The following is a 16,837-nucleotide window of genomic DNA, read 5'->3' on the forward strand; positions in this document are numbered from 1 at the left end:
CCGCTCCAGAAGAGGGAGGATCTTCGGGCACCGGCACTGGTGCCAAGTCGGGTAAAGGGTGTCATTGACTGCTCGGGAGGGGTAAAGTAGGATTGCAGTGGAGGGGGGGGGCAACGCGAGCGGGGGGATACCGGTTCGCAGGGGGGGGAAAGCTGGAACGCGGGGAGGGGTTTGGAACAGCGTCAGATTCCTCAAGGAGGGGGGGAGAATGGAGCAGCGCCGGTAGCCTCTTGGGGGGAGAGGAGGTGGAACCAATCAAAGCAGTTTCCCTTACTTCCTATGGGGAAACTTGCTTTGATATACGAGCAATTTGGTTTACGAGCATGCTTCTGGAACGAATTATGCTCGTAAACCAAGATCCCACTGTATAGCTTTATAGACCATGCAAGCAATCTTAAATTGGATTCTCTTTTTCAATGACAACCAGTGTAGTCTTTCAAAAGTGGCCTAACCCTTTCAAATCAATTTAATTGAAAGATTAATCTGGCCACTATGGGCTAGATTCACAAATCAAACTGATCGTGTACCGATCGGTTTGCGACCCCTTTGCGACCAGATTTTCCTCCTGCACTATTCACTAACCTCTCCTGCAATCCGCTTCGAATCCGTGCATGCAAATGAGGAGAAACACATGAAAAGTAGACAGGGCCGCGATTCACCAACCAAATTTTTAAAACCGACTGGGCTGGCCGATCAACCCCAGAAATGACTGCTGGGGACCAGTCGAAAACATCTTTCCAACTCTCCAGCTCCATAGAAGCTCTGCTTTCTGCCCTACTCTCTGCATGCCCTGCTCTCTGCTGCCCCAAATCTCTCCTGCCTGCCACCCCGATGCTCTTCCCTGGATCTCTCCTGCCTGCTCTGCCCCTAATAGCCACCGTGCTCTGACCAGATCTTTCTTGCCTGCTCTGCCCCGAATTGCCACATCGCCACCCTGCTCTGCCTGGAACTCTCCTGCCTGCTCACCCCGAATCGCCACCCTGCTCTGCCCCAATCTCTCCTGCCTGCTCCCCCCGAATTGCCGCCCTGCTCATCCCCGGTTTTCTCCTGTCTGCCGCCCCGAATCTCTCCTGCCCTTCTCTGCACTGCGAGCCCGGGTTTTTTACCCGCAGGTTTAAGCGGGTTAAAACCACGGGCTCGCTGGGCTAAAAAGTAAATAAAAAAAGTTACGGCTCGGACGGGTCTATATGCATGCGCAGACCATCTACAGATCGCCCCATCTGCATATTCAACTTTAAAGAATTCATCGGACCTGCCCGTATTGGGAACGGGTCGGTCCCGATTGGACAGGTTTGTGAATCTAGCCCTATATTTTGGAGTAGCTGTAATCTCTTATACTTCTCTGTTAAACCACAATAAAAACTTACAATAATCTATATATGAAAGCAAGACAGTTTGTACAACAATCCTAAAGCCAGCGTGACTTAATACTGATCTTATTGGCCATAATTGCCTTAATCTAAAAAAACAAACAAAATAAACCCCCTTTTTGACCAGAGAATTAATATGATCAACAAAAATAAGATTAGAATCCATAATACTTCGCTTGTTCCAATTTCCAGATCATTTATAATGTAAGTCACCTTGAACCTATTTAGGCATAGTACAACTCAGAAATACTAGATTAGCTCAGGTTAGATTTGGTCATTTTATAAGTATGTTAAATAGTACAAGTCCCAATACAGATCCCTGCAGCACTCCACTATTTACCCTCCATTGAGAAAAATGTCCATTTAATCCTACCCTCTGTTTTCTGTCCAATAACTAATTCCTAATCAACAACTGAACATTGTCTCCTATCCCATGACTCTTTAATTTTCTCAGGAGTCTCTCATGAAGACCTTTGTCGAAAGCTTTCTGAAAATCTAGATACATTACATCAACTGGCTCATCTTTACCTACATGTTTAGTTATACCTTCAAAGAAGTCATGCAGATTAGTGAAGCAAGGTCTCCCCATGCTGGATCTGTCCCATGAAACCGTGTTTGTCTATATGTTCCATAATTTTATTTTTTTATAATTGTTTCCACTATTTTGCCCGGCACCGAAGCCAGAGTTTACTGGATTGTAATTTCCCAGATCTTCCCTGGGACCCTTTTTAAAAATCAGCGTAACATTGTCCACCCTCCAGTCTTCAGGTATTACAGATAACTAATAACAGATGAGCAATTTTTTCATAAGGGTTTTTATTCCTTTTGATGTGTGTGCTATCCAAAATATTCCACAAGTTGGATGCCAGGAAAGTTTTACTTTGGTACTTGAAAGAAATCGGTTCCTTTGTGTTTTGGATCACTTGTTTGTGCACTTTCATGTTCCACATAAGGCCCTTATAGCCTTCAAAGATTCCATCAAGTGTTACAATAAGCAGGTGCCAAGGGGTTTGAAGGCTCATTTAAATTGGGTGCAAACAGGAGCCTAGATGGTATTTCCTGAGGATATCTGCAGAGTGGGTGACCTTGTCATTACTTCATTCTTTCATGAGGCATTACAGGTTTGATCTGGTCAGCCTTTAGCAGAGCGGTTATTTAGGACAGTGGCCCCCAATCCTGTCCTGGAGGACCACCAGCCAGTCGAGTTTTCGAGATAGCCCTAATGAATATGCAAGAAAGAGATTTGCAGATAATAGAGATGATAGGCATGCAATACTACTCCCTGCATATTCATTAGGGCTATCCTGAAAACCTGACTGGCTGGTGTTCCTCCAGGACAGGGTTGGGAACCATTGATTTACGAAACCTGATCTTGCCCCTCCCAATGAGATTCAGCTTGAGTACATTCCATGTGTTCAGACTTGTATGGCAGAGAAAGATATTGAAATTTAGTCATACCTGTTAATTTCCTTTCCTTGAGTCCAATCTGAAATCCACCTTTGAAGACTGCAATTCTATCGGACTCCATGAGTTTCAAGTCCAAACATACTCCATTTGCTTTGCGCTTTAGTGGCACATATGCATATTTGGGGGGTTAAAATTTCTATGCTGCTGTGATCACATGGGGCTTGGGTGTGGCACATTGGACCTTTATCTGCTTTTGCAGTGGTATACTGGAGAATTTCCAGGAGGCGCCTGCCTGTATACTGGTGATATCGCTGGAAAAATCACCATCTCCATCTGCTGATAGGAAGGAGACACACTTGTTCTTACTGGAGAATGACATGGAGACAAATTCTCCCTGTGCCTGCAAGAACTCAATTTCCCTGTCCCTGCAAGTTTTGTCGCTGTCCCATTCCTGTAAGCTTTGCCTTAACTGCACAAGCCTCGGACACTTATGATTTCAAAGTGTTTGAGGCTTGTGCAGATCAGGACAGAGCTTGCAGAAACGGGGCAGGGACAGGAAAATAACTCACTGGGACAGGGAAAAATTTGTCCCCATGTCATTCTCTAGTTCTTAGAAAGGAAATTAACAATATGATTAAATTTCACTTTTCAAATTCTGTGGAATAAAAATATTCATAGGGGTTAGGGGGCAAAGTCCTCCTGCGAATAAGAAAAATTTGCAAATAATTTTAGGGCTGACCCTGAACCACCCCTACCTCCTGAACCTCTCCACACCTTACTTTTAAAGCCTGGTAGTCTAATGGTGAAGTGGGACAGAAGCGATCTTCCTACACTCCTGCCCTGTGCAGAGTCACAATCAAAAATGATTACTCTGAGTTCCCACTACATTCTCGTGAGACTGTGGGAACTCTCAGCAGCTATTTTTGATCACAGCTCTGCATGGCGCAGGAGTGTAGACCACCAGGCTTTAAAAGTAAGGTGTGGAGAGGTCCAGGAGGCGGGAGGGAAGTGGGGTGGTTTAGAGACTCGTGAATAGCCAAATTCGCAAATCCTAAACCCACAAATATGGAGGGAAGAGAGTGTAGTTGCCTGCATGGTTGCATACTGTTTCATAGCTTGAAAGTTTTATTGTAAAGAAGACTTTAATAATATTGTTTTCCTTTTGTAATGTACATTTTGCTCGCAAGTTTTGTGCTACTGACAAACTTCCCAATAAGGTGATTTAGTGAAAATCCTCACTTCACCTATCAGAGCCCTAATATGCATTAATGTGAGGAGGGGCTTGCATTATTTAATGTGTGTGAGTACACATTAATGTGTTTTAGTAAATGGAGTATGTTTGGACTTGAAACAGCAGATGGTTATGCGAGTTGGTAAAGGTTACAAGAAGTGTCACTGAGAGAAGCAGGATTTGAACCCTAGCTTCCCTGATTTGTAGCCTATTGCTCTGGCCAGTTGGTGGCTACTCCATTCTATTTTGTTAACCTCTGCAGTGTTTTACCTTTTATGCTTGGGAAGTACAACAACCATATCTTCTGGGAGCAAACCAAAGAACAGCTGTGAGTGACTAAGAGGGGAGGGAGTAGGCATATTGGCTTCCTTAGAGTGAGTTGATGTGCTTCCACACTTAATTTTAGATATTATGCAATATCAGCTTGCTTCCTTGGTGACAAGAAGTGCATGAGCTTGGAAACATTTGGATCCCTAAAATTTCTGTATTAGCACCCAGAGATCAGAGTAGTGCAGTCCAGAGCTCTAGGCCCATGAGGACCATCTTCTAAGGTCAGTGTATTTCTCTTCCCTAGACACACAAGAAAACCTATGGAACTACCACAGGCCCACTCCCACTACCCACCATATTACCCAGGAACCACATCCAAAGACAGTGTTTGGGGGAGGACCGTCAGGGACTGGAGAAATGTCTTGTATTGACCCTACAATGTCAGCCTTCCAGTTTTTAATTTGTGATGTGTGAAGGAGCAAGAACAGCACCATGAGGAGATATGGGGGGGGGGGAGGAGGTTAGTATAGTATATGTCTTCCTGACTCATATGGAGCGAACTGTAAACGGGTTTACAGGATTTCTGTTATGAATATTATTCCGAATTCTAAAGTTTGACAACATTTAAACAACATTTTTGCTAGTTATCCAGAATTTTGGTGACGTGACTAAAGCGTGCCAAACAATCTCGCAAGGACAAAGAAGATCAGACAAATGCGTGCAGGACATCAGCGCGCCAGATTAAAAGTTAAATTTAAAGCGCTCCTAGGAGGTGAGGGGGGAACCCCCTCAGTTTACTTAGAAGTGTTGGCGCGGTAGGTGGGGGACACACACCAAACACACACACTTTGAGAGAAAACTAATTATTCCCTAAAATAGGGAAAAATTATACTTTTCCCCAACGACTGCGCCAACACTTCTAAGTAAACTGGAGGGGGGGAGGTTCCTCCACACACACACCCTTGGAGAGCTTTAAATTTAACTTTTAATCCAGCGCGCTGACGTCCTGCGCGCATTTGTCTGAGCTCCTTTGTCCAGGCACTTTCATCTATGTACCAGAATTTCAGTATTTTCATTAAATTATATTAGAGAAAACAAAGAACCTTCAATTTTTTCTCACTTAGTGACTTTCTTCTAGCAGAAGGTATCAAATTGAACAGTGTAAAACTTCTCTCCATATCTCTGGAGTTGGAGATGCATTTATACAACTGAAGGCCAGGCTACATTGTGAACGAAAAACACCCCAGATACCTGTTATGGTCAGCATTCTACAAAGCAGGTCAAATATCAACAATTTCCAACCAAGGATTGGAAGAAATGCACTTTGGACAACTTTTTGAAACCTCTTAGGTTAAACTGGTCAAAAGGCTGGTAGCAAGAGGCCAAGAACCATTCAGATGGCACAAAATGTTTAAGCTTTCAAAGAACTGGTCCCATGGAAACCATTTACTGCCCCCAAGATAAAAATATTTTTAAGTTCTATTCCGTATACAATTAGGTTTCTGTATGCCAAAAATTATTTATATTTGACCAGTTTTGTAGAAGTTATGCTGACCATTGCAGCGGTACCACCCCAAACCAGCATCTCTCACCCCTGTTCCCCCAGCTAGCAACTCTCTAACCCCGGCCCCCGCTCAAGATAGCATCTCTCATCCCTGCCCCCCAGTTAGTAACAATCTGTTAGCCACAGGATTACCTTTAAAATTCTACTACTTATTTTTAAAACACTAGCATCTAACGAACCACTCTTTATCTCTCGATTTCTAATCCCTTACAATTCTCAACGTTCTTTTTGATCATCCGGCCAAAACATGCTGTCAGTACCCTCTTTGAAAATTATTGGTACACGTAGATCTGACATGTTCACAGTCATGGGACCACAGTGGTGGAACGCCCTCCCTCAATACATTCGATCTGAAAACAACATCGTATCTTTTAAAAAACTTTTAAAATCTTACCTATTTATAGATGCTTTTAATCACTAAAACTTTCACAGAACAGTGCTTTGGATTTTAGCCCCTTACCTTTTGTTCTCTACCTTTTTTCTACCAAAACTAAGATTGTAAACTTTAATCCTTCCCTACCCCTTCCTGTTTGTATTTTACATAATTATATTGTTAATTGATAGTTTCTCTGTATTATTTTCTATATGGATTTTGTACATTGCCTAGCAATTTTAATAGGCGATTCATCAAATGAATAAATAAACTTGAAACTTTTCATGCCTGTTCCCCCCCTCCCAGCTAGCATCTCTCACTCGCCCAACCCTGCCTCCCCCCCAGCAATCATCTTTCACTCGCTCACCACGCGCCTCCCAGCTAGCATCTCTCACTCTCACCCTGTCTTCCCCCCTGCTGGCATCACTCTCTCACCCCTATGCCCCACAGCTGGCATCGCTCCGTGACCCCTGTTACCCCGAGCTGGCATCGCTCGTTCACCCCTGTTTCCCCCTCCCCTAGCTGGCATCGCTCGCTCATCCTGTTCCCCCCTCCCCCAGCTTGCATCGCTCGCCCACCCCTATTTCCCACTCCCCTAGTTGGCATCGCTCGCTCACCACAGTTTCCCCCTCCCCAGCTGGCATCGCTCACTCATCCCTGTTCCCCCCTCCCCCAGCCAGTATCACTCGCTCACCCCGTTCCTCTCCCCCAGTTGGCACCGTTCGTTCACCCATGTTTCCCCCTTCCCCCAGTTGCTATCGCTCGCTCACCCCTGTTTCCCCTTCCCCAGTTGGCATCGCTCGCTCACCCCTGTTTCCCCTTCCCCAGTCGGCATCGCTCGCTCACCCCTGTTTCCCCCTCCCCTAACTGGCATCGCTCTCTCACCCCGTTCCCCTTCCACCTCCCCCAGCTGGCATCACTCACCCCTGTTTCCCCCCACCCAGTTGGCATTGATCGCTCACTCCTGTTCCCCCCAACCCCAGTTGGCATTGCTCGCTCACTCCTGTTCCCCCACCAACCCCAGTTGGCATTGCTCGCTCACCCCATACCCCTCCCCCAGCTGGCATCGCATGCTTACCCTTGTTTTCCCCTTCCCTAGCTGGCATCGCTCGCTCACCACATTCCTCTTCCCCAAGCTGGCATCGCTCGCTCACCCCTGTTTCCCCCTCCCCTAGCTGGCATCGCTCGCTCACCCCTGTTTCCCCATCCCCTAGCTGGCATTGCTCGCTCACCCCTGTTTCCCCCTCCCCTAGCTTGCATCGCTCGCTCACCCCTGTTTCCCCTTCCCCTAGCTGGCATCGCTCGCTCACCCCTGTTTCTCTTTCCCCTAGCTGGCATCGCTCACTCACCCCGTTCCCCCTCCCCCAGCTGGCATCGCTCGCTCACCCCTATTTCCCACTCCCCTAGTTGGCATCGCTCGCTCACCCCTGTTCCGCCCTCCCCTAGCTGGCATCGCTCGCTCACCCGTTTCCCCCTTCCCCTAGCTGGCATCGTTCGCTCACCCCTGTTCCCCCTCCCCCAGCTGGCATCGCTCGTTCACCCATGTTCCCCCCCTTCCCCAGCTGGCATTGCACGCTCACCCCTGTTTCCCCCTCCCCAGCTGGCATCGCTCACTCACTCTGATACCCTCCCCCAGCTGGCATCATTCACCCCAGTTGGCATTGCTCGCTCACTCCTGTTTCCCCCTCACCCAGTTGGCATTGATCGCTCACTCCTGTTCCCCCCAACCCCAGTTGGCATTGCTCGCTCACTCCTGTTCCCCCCAACTCCAGTTGGCATTGCTTGCTCATTCCTGTTCCCCCCAACCCCAGTTGGCATTGCTTGCTCACTCCTGTTCCCCCCAACCCCAGTTGGCATTGCTTGCTCACTCCTGTTCCCCCAGCCCCAGCTGGCATCGCACGCTCACCCCTGTTTCCCCCTCCCATAGCTGACATCGCTCGCTCACCCCTGTTTTTCCCCTCCCATAGCTGGCATCGCTCGCTCACCCCGTTCCCCCTCCCCAGCTGGCATCACTCGCTCACCCCTGTTTCCCCCTTCCCCTAGTTGGCATCGCTCGCTCACCCCTGTTTCCCCCTTCCCCTAGCTGGCATCGCTCGCTCACCCCTGTTTCCCCTTCCCCTAGCTGGCATCTCTTGCTCACCCCTGTTTCCCCCTCCCCTAGCTGGCATCGCTCACTCACCCCGTTCCCCCCCTCCACAAGCTGGCATCACTCGCTCACCCCTACTTCCCACTCCCCCAGCTGGCATCGCTCGCTCACTCCTATTTCCCACTCCCCCAGCTGGCATCGCTCACTCCTGATCTGCGCTCCCCCAGCTGGCATCGCTCGCTCACTCCTGATCCGTTCTCCCCCACCTGGCATCGCTCGCTCACCCTTGATCCGCCCTCCCCCAGCTGGCATCGCTCGCTCACCCCTGTTCCTCCCTCCCCAGCTGGCATTGCTCACTCACCCCGTTCCCATTCCCAGCTGGCATCGCTCGCTCACCCTGTTCCCTCTTCCCCAGCTAGCTTCGCTCGCTCACCACGTTCCTCCTCACCCAGCTGGCATCGCTCTTTCAATCCGTCCCCCTGCCCCAGTTTGAATCGCTCGCTCACCCCTGTCCCCCCCCCCAACTTGCAGCGTTCGCTCATCTTGTCCCCTCCCCCAGCTTGCATCACTCTCATACCTGGCCTCCCACTAGCATTACTCTCTCACACCTGTGCCCCCACCCAGCTAGCATCTCTCATTCTCTCACCCCTGTGCCCCACCCAGCTAGCATATCACTCCTGTCCCTCCCAGCTAGCATCTCTCACCCCTGCCCCCCCCATGGTAGCATTACTCTCACCCCTGTGCCCCCACCCACCTAGCATTAATTTCTCACACCTGTGCCCCCACCCAGCTAGCATCCATTTCTCACCCCTGTCCCGCCCCCGCTAGCCTTACTTTCTCACACCTGTCCCCCCACCCAGCTAGAATTTTTCACACCTGTCCCCATCTAGCGTCTCTCACCCCTGTCCTTCCCTGCTAGCATCCATCACTCTCACCCCTATCCCCCCACATTTAGCATCCATCGCTCTCACCCCTGTCCCCCCACAGCTAGCATCCATCGCTCTCACCCCTGTCCCCGAACCAGCTTGTATTTCTCACCTTATCCTCTCTAGTCAGCACTTTTCAATCTCTCCCCATTGTCCTTAATCCATCCTGTGTACCTCACGGATGCTGATTTAGGCAGCCTGTTGCTGGCTTTGCTGGCTTCCTTCTACCGCAGTCCCGCCTGAAGAACTAAGAAGTGACGACATTGAGGGTGGGAGAGCAGTAGAGGGCAGCCTGTAGATTGCTCGATGTCCCCAGCAGCAATTCGGGCTTCAGAGGAGTGTCAATCCCATTGGGCCGCAGAGAGGGAGTTCTGAAATTCTGCGCAGAACACCAGTAATTCTGCGTCCCTGAGGAATTCTACACAAATTTTGCAATGCACAGTTGTGCAGAATTGTACTAGGAGTAGAAGATTTTGTTCCTAAAAGTGTTCTGTGGGAACTTGGGATGTTCAGTTTGCAGGTTCATAATCTCAGATCCTAGTTTTTCTAGAATTAGGGAAAGCCTCAATTTGTTGATGGCCTTTTGGGAGGAGAATGGGATGGAGGTAGGAGTGTCTTGTGTCTTCCACCCACTGAGTGTTCTGTCCTGTAGAAGCCTTCTGTTGAAAAGTAGGCTAGTGATTAGTGTAGAGAACCTGATTAGTGATAATCTGGACACCTGGATTTGATTCTTGCTGCAACTCCTTGTGACTCTGGGCAAGTCACTTAACCCTTCATTACCCCAGGTACAAAATAAGTACCTGTATATAATATGTAGATTACTTTGATTGTAATCACAGAAAGGCAGTATTTCAAGTCCCATTCCCTTTTTAAAAATGTGGGTATTGTTTGGGATATGAGACTTCTGCTTTTGCTGTCTCCAGCCCCACCCATGGCATATATTGATAGAGCAGAGGGTTACAGACCATAGTGTAAGGGGTCCCATTTGATTGGGGTACATGTTGCTTCTATTGCTGTCCAGTCCTTATTACTACGTATGAGAGTCATGAAATTAAAATACCCTATATCTATCTTCTCAGCTTCAAAGCAAGCTTTAGTAGAGGTACTGTGGAACTAGTGTACACTCTTTAATATTTTTTATTTCTCCCTTTTGATAGAGAACTGTGATTAGTGGTGGAAGTGGAGAAAATAAGGTGTGATATGAACTAAGGAGACAGCCAGGCTTTGTTCCAAATGCATCCAACATGTTGGTGCCCTATGGAAGGCCAAAAGAAGGGACTTAGGGGAGCTTAGAGGTGGCCCTGCATGAAAAAGAGCAGTGCTTGTATAGCAGTTATATACTTTATCAAGAGGAACCCAGTTGTGGAGTATAGAACTTACTTTTGTTGAGTGCAGCCACGGTTGAAGAACTTGAAAAGTGTGCAGGAATGGGAAGAGGATTGTATGCTTTTCCCCCTCTCTTTGGGTTCATGTCCAGAAAATTTGTACAGCTACACAATATTCTCTTGCCACCTCTTTACGTTGTATAACTATTCCTATCTTTTCTTTTACAGGAACGCCAGACCCGAAACAAACAATAGCAATAAGCCTATTCAATGTGCTATGTAGCCAGAACTGATTTCAGATTCAACTGTGGGGGTGGGGAAGACAAGAAATTCTTAAACTAGAATTAAACTGAAATTCTAGTGTTGGATCCTGGTATTGGGACAGACTAAAGCTTTCCACTTCAGTGTAAAATCTCATGCAGGGGAAAATGACCGTCATCTTTTACCTACTTCTTAGAGGAGTGTAGTCTTTTCTTTCTCCCCCCCCCCCCCTGTTTTCTTGTTTTGTTGCTAGGTGTATCTGTATTCATCTGTATTGCTGTAAAAATCCTTAAGAATCCAGTTTAATAAAAGTGGATATGTTCTAATTTGCTTTTAAGGCAGTAAATGATCATAACTGAATATAAAATTATGAGATGCAAATTCAAATACTTCCCAAAGGATTATTAAAAATAAAAATCTTCACTTGCTAGCAGTTTTGCTCTCCAGTTACTTTCCAAACTACCTTCATGGTTTAAAAATAAATAGTCCTCTTTGTGAGATTTATGCAAATAAAATTTTATTTAAATATTTCCACACTTAGAAATAGTGAAGCTGTTTTGTATGCCTCCCCTTCATTTTGTCTGGATGACCTCTTGAAAAATTGTGCCGACATCTTGATTTTTGATTTATTATCATCCCACCCTCCACCCCACCCCCATCAGAAAAATCATCTTGAGAATAAAAATAAACAATCTAGTTCTTCTGTGTGAATCAGTTTAGAGGCAAATCTGCTTCCTTTAGCTGCTGTGCCCATTTCTGACATGGGCATGACTGCTCCTGCCACACACTGGTGCTGCTGTCTTACAGGCAGCTATCCTGCTGCTTTTGTGGCTTCTGTGGCTTTAGTAATGTGATTGAAATTTCAGGGCATTTTTGAATAATGTTTTAAATCATTGAGGCTCTTCTCTTGGTCAAGCTTGGAACATTTTAGTCTATCTTTACTCTCCCTTTATTCTTTGTCACCTCCACTTATTGTTGTTTTAAATTGAAATAAATGTTCTCCTAGGAGATGTTGAAGGGGCAGGGTAGTGGATTGCATCTTATCTGTCTCTGGCACTTTGTATTTGTCTAATCCACTTTCGCACCTACCTAATTTGATCTCTCTAGTGAGATCTTTTTTCTTTGTTTTGAAGCCCATGCATTCTAATGCTTCTGTCTAGGAAATTTTAAATTGTAAAAATCATGATTCATTTAGTTATCCTTATGATTTTACCAAAAGTAAATCTGTATTACTGGCTACAGTGTGTGGAAGTTGGATGGACTGTGCTGGTGTAGCAAAAGGCTACTGCAGAATGCAAAGTCACAGTTTGGATACAAGACTCTGGATCTCCTGCTGAACAGCTCTTTGGACAACCATGCGTGGGGCTGGATTCCCTTCAAACAATGACATGGAGTATAATTGTCACCACTGCAAAAAGAAAAAAGGTTCTAAAGTGAAACTTTGCTGTTTTGTCGTATGGTTTTGGGGAACTTTTTTCTGGACAGAAGGGCAAATGTATTGAAGAGGCAGAAGCTGGATTTGTAACTAAATGCATGGGCCGCTGGTGCTCCTCTCTTGCTCTAGCACACGCAAAACTGCACGCCTTTTATTGTACAGGATCTTTTACTATATTAGAAAAGCAAATATCTTCTGAAAACTATTTACGCTTAAAAAAAAAAGGACCTTGGATTTAAATAAGAAAATTTAAAGTGTATCATTTAGACTTGTATTTAGCTCGTATCATTTCTGTCTCCAGACTGTTGCTGCCTGGTTGGAGTAATGGATGACATTGGGTTTAACTTTCCTTTCCTCTAGGAGACTTACAAGCCTTAATAAACAATATCTATTTAGCAAGTTTAATGTTGTATTCCCCCTTTTTGTGCTGGTTTTCTTCTAGCTGCTATTAAATTACTCTAATTATGAAGTCAGCTGTGGTGAAACTATACTGCCAAAAATCCTGTGTGAATAGTTCCTGTCAGTCAGTAAAGAAACTGTTCATACATAGCTATTTGACAAGTTTATCCAGATCTTGCTGTTTGTATTTCAAGATTACCGGTATTGGGACCTGGAAATGGAAGGGTGTGTATAGACTTTGCCTGTGCAGGAGCATGCATAAAAATTGGCATTATAAAACTAAAGACTTCATTACTTTTGATGACAAACGGTAGATAACATCATGAGTAACCAGCCATTGGTGGGAAATGAGCAATGTTTTATATGAAATGCTGCTTCATGCCTGCAAGTACCATAAAGCAAATGTAATAGAATGGTAATTAAATTGATACCATCAAAAGTAGCCTTTTCCTGATGATAAACCAATTCAGGTATAGCCTTTAATTAATGAGGAAGTGATGTTGACTTTAACGTATTGATCTGTAAAATATGTTGTCCCAGGGTTGATGTTTTAATTGGCTTTTAACCATAAAGAATGATTTTGGCAGAGCAATAATATGCACCACATTGAGTTTCCCTACATTGAAGAGTTTGCCTACATTGAGAAATGTATTAAACCTGCAGGCTTAGAGTTTTTATGACGGTAATAGAATTATCCAGAATTGTAAGTCATGCAGTTCCACGATTGCACTGGTCTCTTCCATTTTGTTTGAGTTTGAAGTGAAGAATATAGATAACTCTACTGTTTCCAAATAGAAAGACTGTTATTTTTTTAATATTTCATAAAATATTTCTAGAACTGAAATCAGTTCAGAAGGGCCTTTTTAACTGTAAGCTGTTAATGAATAGGGCACTTATTTTCTAGTGGTAGGTTTTGTTTTTTTGTTTTTTAGATCTTTTCACTGCCTTTGACATCCTTATAGGTATCTCAGGGAATGTGTGGCACCAAAGCTGATTAGAAAAATGTAATATTGCTTTTAATGTGTTTTTGCATCCTCTGTAATATTTTGCCCTTGCTCTTAGTATTTTCCAGGCCAAAGTGCTAGTGATTGAGATGGACTCTGCTGTGAGGAATAACTTGAAGCAAGGATCAAACACCGGTTATGTTCTTGCTGCATTTAAAGTTTAGTCTCATTACCCAGCTAAGCTATAGCTGGATAGCCTGATAACTTGTCTAAGAGCAGCTGGAATTCTCCCTTATGTTGTATAAGATCTGTCCCAGCTTTTACACAGAAACATAAAAACATGATGGCAAATAAAGGCCAAGTGGCCCATCCTGTCTGCCCAGCCATAGTAACCATTAACTCTGTCTCTCTAAGAGATCCCAAGTGCCGATCCCACGCTTTCTTGAATTCAGACATAGTCTGTCTTCACCACCTCTTCCAGAAGACTGTTCTTTGCATCTACCACCCTTTCTCTATAAAAGTATTTCCTTAGATTACTCCTGAGCCTATAACCTCTTAACTTTATCCTATGCCCTCATTCCAGAGCTTCCTTTCAAATGAAAGAAACTCAACTTGTAATTTACACCATGTAGGTATTTAAACATCTCTATCATATCTCCCCTCTTGTACAATCCCCCTTTATGCTGGGACCTGGTGGGAAGTACATTTCTCCCTCTGAATCCGTGGTTTCAGTATCCTCGGATTTGGTTATTCGTGATATTTTTTTAATCATTTTTAATTTTGGGGGCTATTTTTAAGCCCTCTGAGACTCCCCGGAAACTTCCTACATTCCTGCCCCATGCAGATCACTCATAGGAAATGGCTGCCGTGAGCTCCCGTAGTCTTTCGGTAGCCATTTCCTATGAGTGATCTACATAAGAACAGAAGAAATGCCTCTGCTGGGTCAGACGCGATGTCCATCGTGCCCAGCAGTCCGCTCACGCGGTGGCCCAGCAGGTCCAGGACCTGTGCAGTAATCTTCTATCTATACCCCTCTATCCTCTTTTCCAGTAGGAATTTGTCTAATCCTTTCTTGAACCCCAGTACCGTTCTCTACCCAATCACGTCCTCTGGAAGCGCATTCCAGGTGTCTACCACATGTTGGGTAAAAAAGAACTTCCTAGTATTTGTTTTGAATCTGTCTCCTATCAACTTTTCCGAGTTGTTCTTTTTCCCTCTTGTTCTTTTATTATTCGAAAGTTTGAAGAATCTGTCCCTCTCTACTCTCTCTATGCCCTTCATGATCTTATAAGTCTCTATCATATCCCCTCTAAGTCTCCTCTTCTCCAGGGAAAAGAGACCCAGCTTCTCCAATCTCTCAGCATATGACAAGTTTTCCATACCTTTTATCAGACGCGTCGCTCTCCTCTGAACCCTCTCGACTAACGCCATATCCTTCTTAAGGTACGGCGACCAATATTGGACGCAGTACTCCAAATGCGGGCGCACCATTGCCTGATACAACGGCAGGATAACCTCTTTCGTTCTGGCTGTAATACCCTTTTTGATTATACCAAGCATTCTATTCGCTCTCTTAGCGGCCGCTGCACACTGTGCCGTCGGCTTCATTGTCATGTCCACCAATACCCCCAAGTCCCTTTCCTGGGTACTCTTATTCAATAATATCCCTCCCATTGTATAGTTGTACCTCGAGTTTCTGCTCCCCACATGTAATACCTTACATTTCTCAACGTTGAACTTCATCTGCCATCTCGTCGCCCAATCTTCTAGTTTGTTCAAGTCCCTTTGCAATTCTTCACATTCCTCTGTAGTCCGAGCTCCATTAAATAGTTTAGTGTCGTCCGCAAATTTTATTATCTCGCACTTCGTCCCTGTTTCTAGATCATTTATGAAGATATTAAATAGTAGCGGCCTGAGCACCGAGCCCTGCGAGACACCACTAGTGACCCTCCTCCAGTCGGAGTAGTGGCCCTTCACTCCTACCCTTTGTTTCTACCCTCCAACCAGTTTATGATCCATCTATGTACGTCTCCTTCCACCCCATGGTTCTTCAGTTTCCGGAGTAGACGTTCATGGGGCACCCTGTCAAAGGCTTTTTGGAAATCTAGATATATGATGTCAGTGGGGTCTCCTTTGTCCATCTGTTTGTTAATCCCTTCGAAGAAGTGCAATAAGTTTGTTTGGCACGATTGTCCCTTGCAGAAACCATGCTGGCTGACTATCAGAAGTTCGTGCTTTTCAAAATGTTGATCAATGCTTTCTTTTATCAGTGCTTCTGCCATTTTCCCAGGAACTGAAGTCTGCACAGGGCAGGAGCATAGGAAGATCGCTCCTGCCCTGAAAGCCCGCTAGACCACCAGGTACGGTTCCGGGGAGTCTCAAAGGGCTTAAGGTAAGGTCCGGGATTCCAGGGGAAGGTGGGGGGTGGGTCAGAACCGGCCCAAATATTATTTTCGGTTTTTCAATATTCACGGGCCGGCTCTGCCCCTAACCCCTGTGAATATTGAAGGAGATGTGTAGTTATCCCCTGCTGCCAGGAGCTGTAAGAAACTTCAATCAATAGAAATTGAGCCCCCTCCCACTGTGCTTATCTCCTGGGGCACGCTGTCTGGATCCCAGTTTTGTTTTCCTACAAGCCAAGCTGTAGGAGCTCTTCTTTGCTGCTCGTATTTTATGTCTTGAAATTTAGTGTATTATTTTAATATTTTTTGCGGGTTTGCCCTTGTGCTTTGGAAATACCCTGCGGGGACATCCTTTTCAAGTTTATTAAAATTTTGATAAAATGCAAATCAAGACTTCTAATCATTTTACAATTTGTATTAAAAAGGGGGTGACAATAAACAAATAAATACCCACTGAACAATACTTGACAAACATAAAACAATAGGAAAGAAGGGAGAACTACAATGTAAAAGTAAAGAATACATGAAAGGTAAACCACAATAGGGAAGCTAAGGAATAAGAGTTATTAAACAACTCTGGCTGTATCCAAGTCTATTTAGCGGACATATGCATCTTGGAAGAGATAACACTTTAGATTTCCCTTAAATTTGTCTAAATTTTTTTTCTGCCCTGATATGAAGTGGTAAGGAATTTCATACTGTGGGGGCCGTTGTTGCAAATGAGATGGCCTGACATGTGCTAATGATTTTCAAGAATGGTGTATAAAGAAGATGCTGAGAGGAAGATCTTAGAACTCTTGTAGGTTCATGTGGAATAAGAAGTTTGTGAATAAAGGCCGGTTCT

At 45.2% G+C, this 16,837-nt stretch overlaps 1 protein-coding gene across 8 annotated transcripts in view; it reads left to right on the plus strand.

Moving 5' to 3' along the window:
• YTHDF1 (YTH N6-methyladenosine RNA binding protein 1) overlaps positions 1–12,650 on the plus strand; it is a 137,542-nt gene extending 124,892 nt beyond the window's left edge. For all 8 annotated transcript variants that reach the window (XR_004541106.1, XM_033963595.1, XM_033963589.1 and 5 more), the window contains one exon: positions 10,781–12,650. Coding sequence is in view for 2 of the 8 variants with exons in the window: in XM_033963592.1 (XP_033819483.1) it covers positions 10,781–10,807 (27 nt within the window). In the remaining 6 variants the exon portion in view is untranslated. The remainder of the gene's footprint in view (positions 1–10,780) is intronic.
• Positions 12,651–16,837: the final 4,187 nt, after the last annotated feature.

The sequence above is a fragment of the Geotrypetes seraphini genome, chromosome 11, assembly GCF_902459505.1.
Source record: "Geotrypetes seraphini chromosome 11, aGeoSer1.1, whole genome shotgun sequence".
Classification (NCBI taxonomy): domain Eukaryota; kingdom Metazoa; phylum Chordata; class Amphibia; order Gymnophiona; family Dermophiidae; genus Geotrypetes; species Geotrypetes seraphini.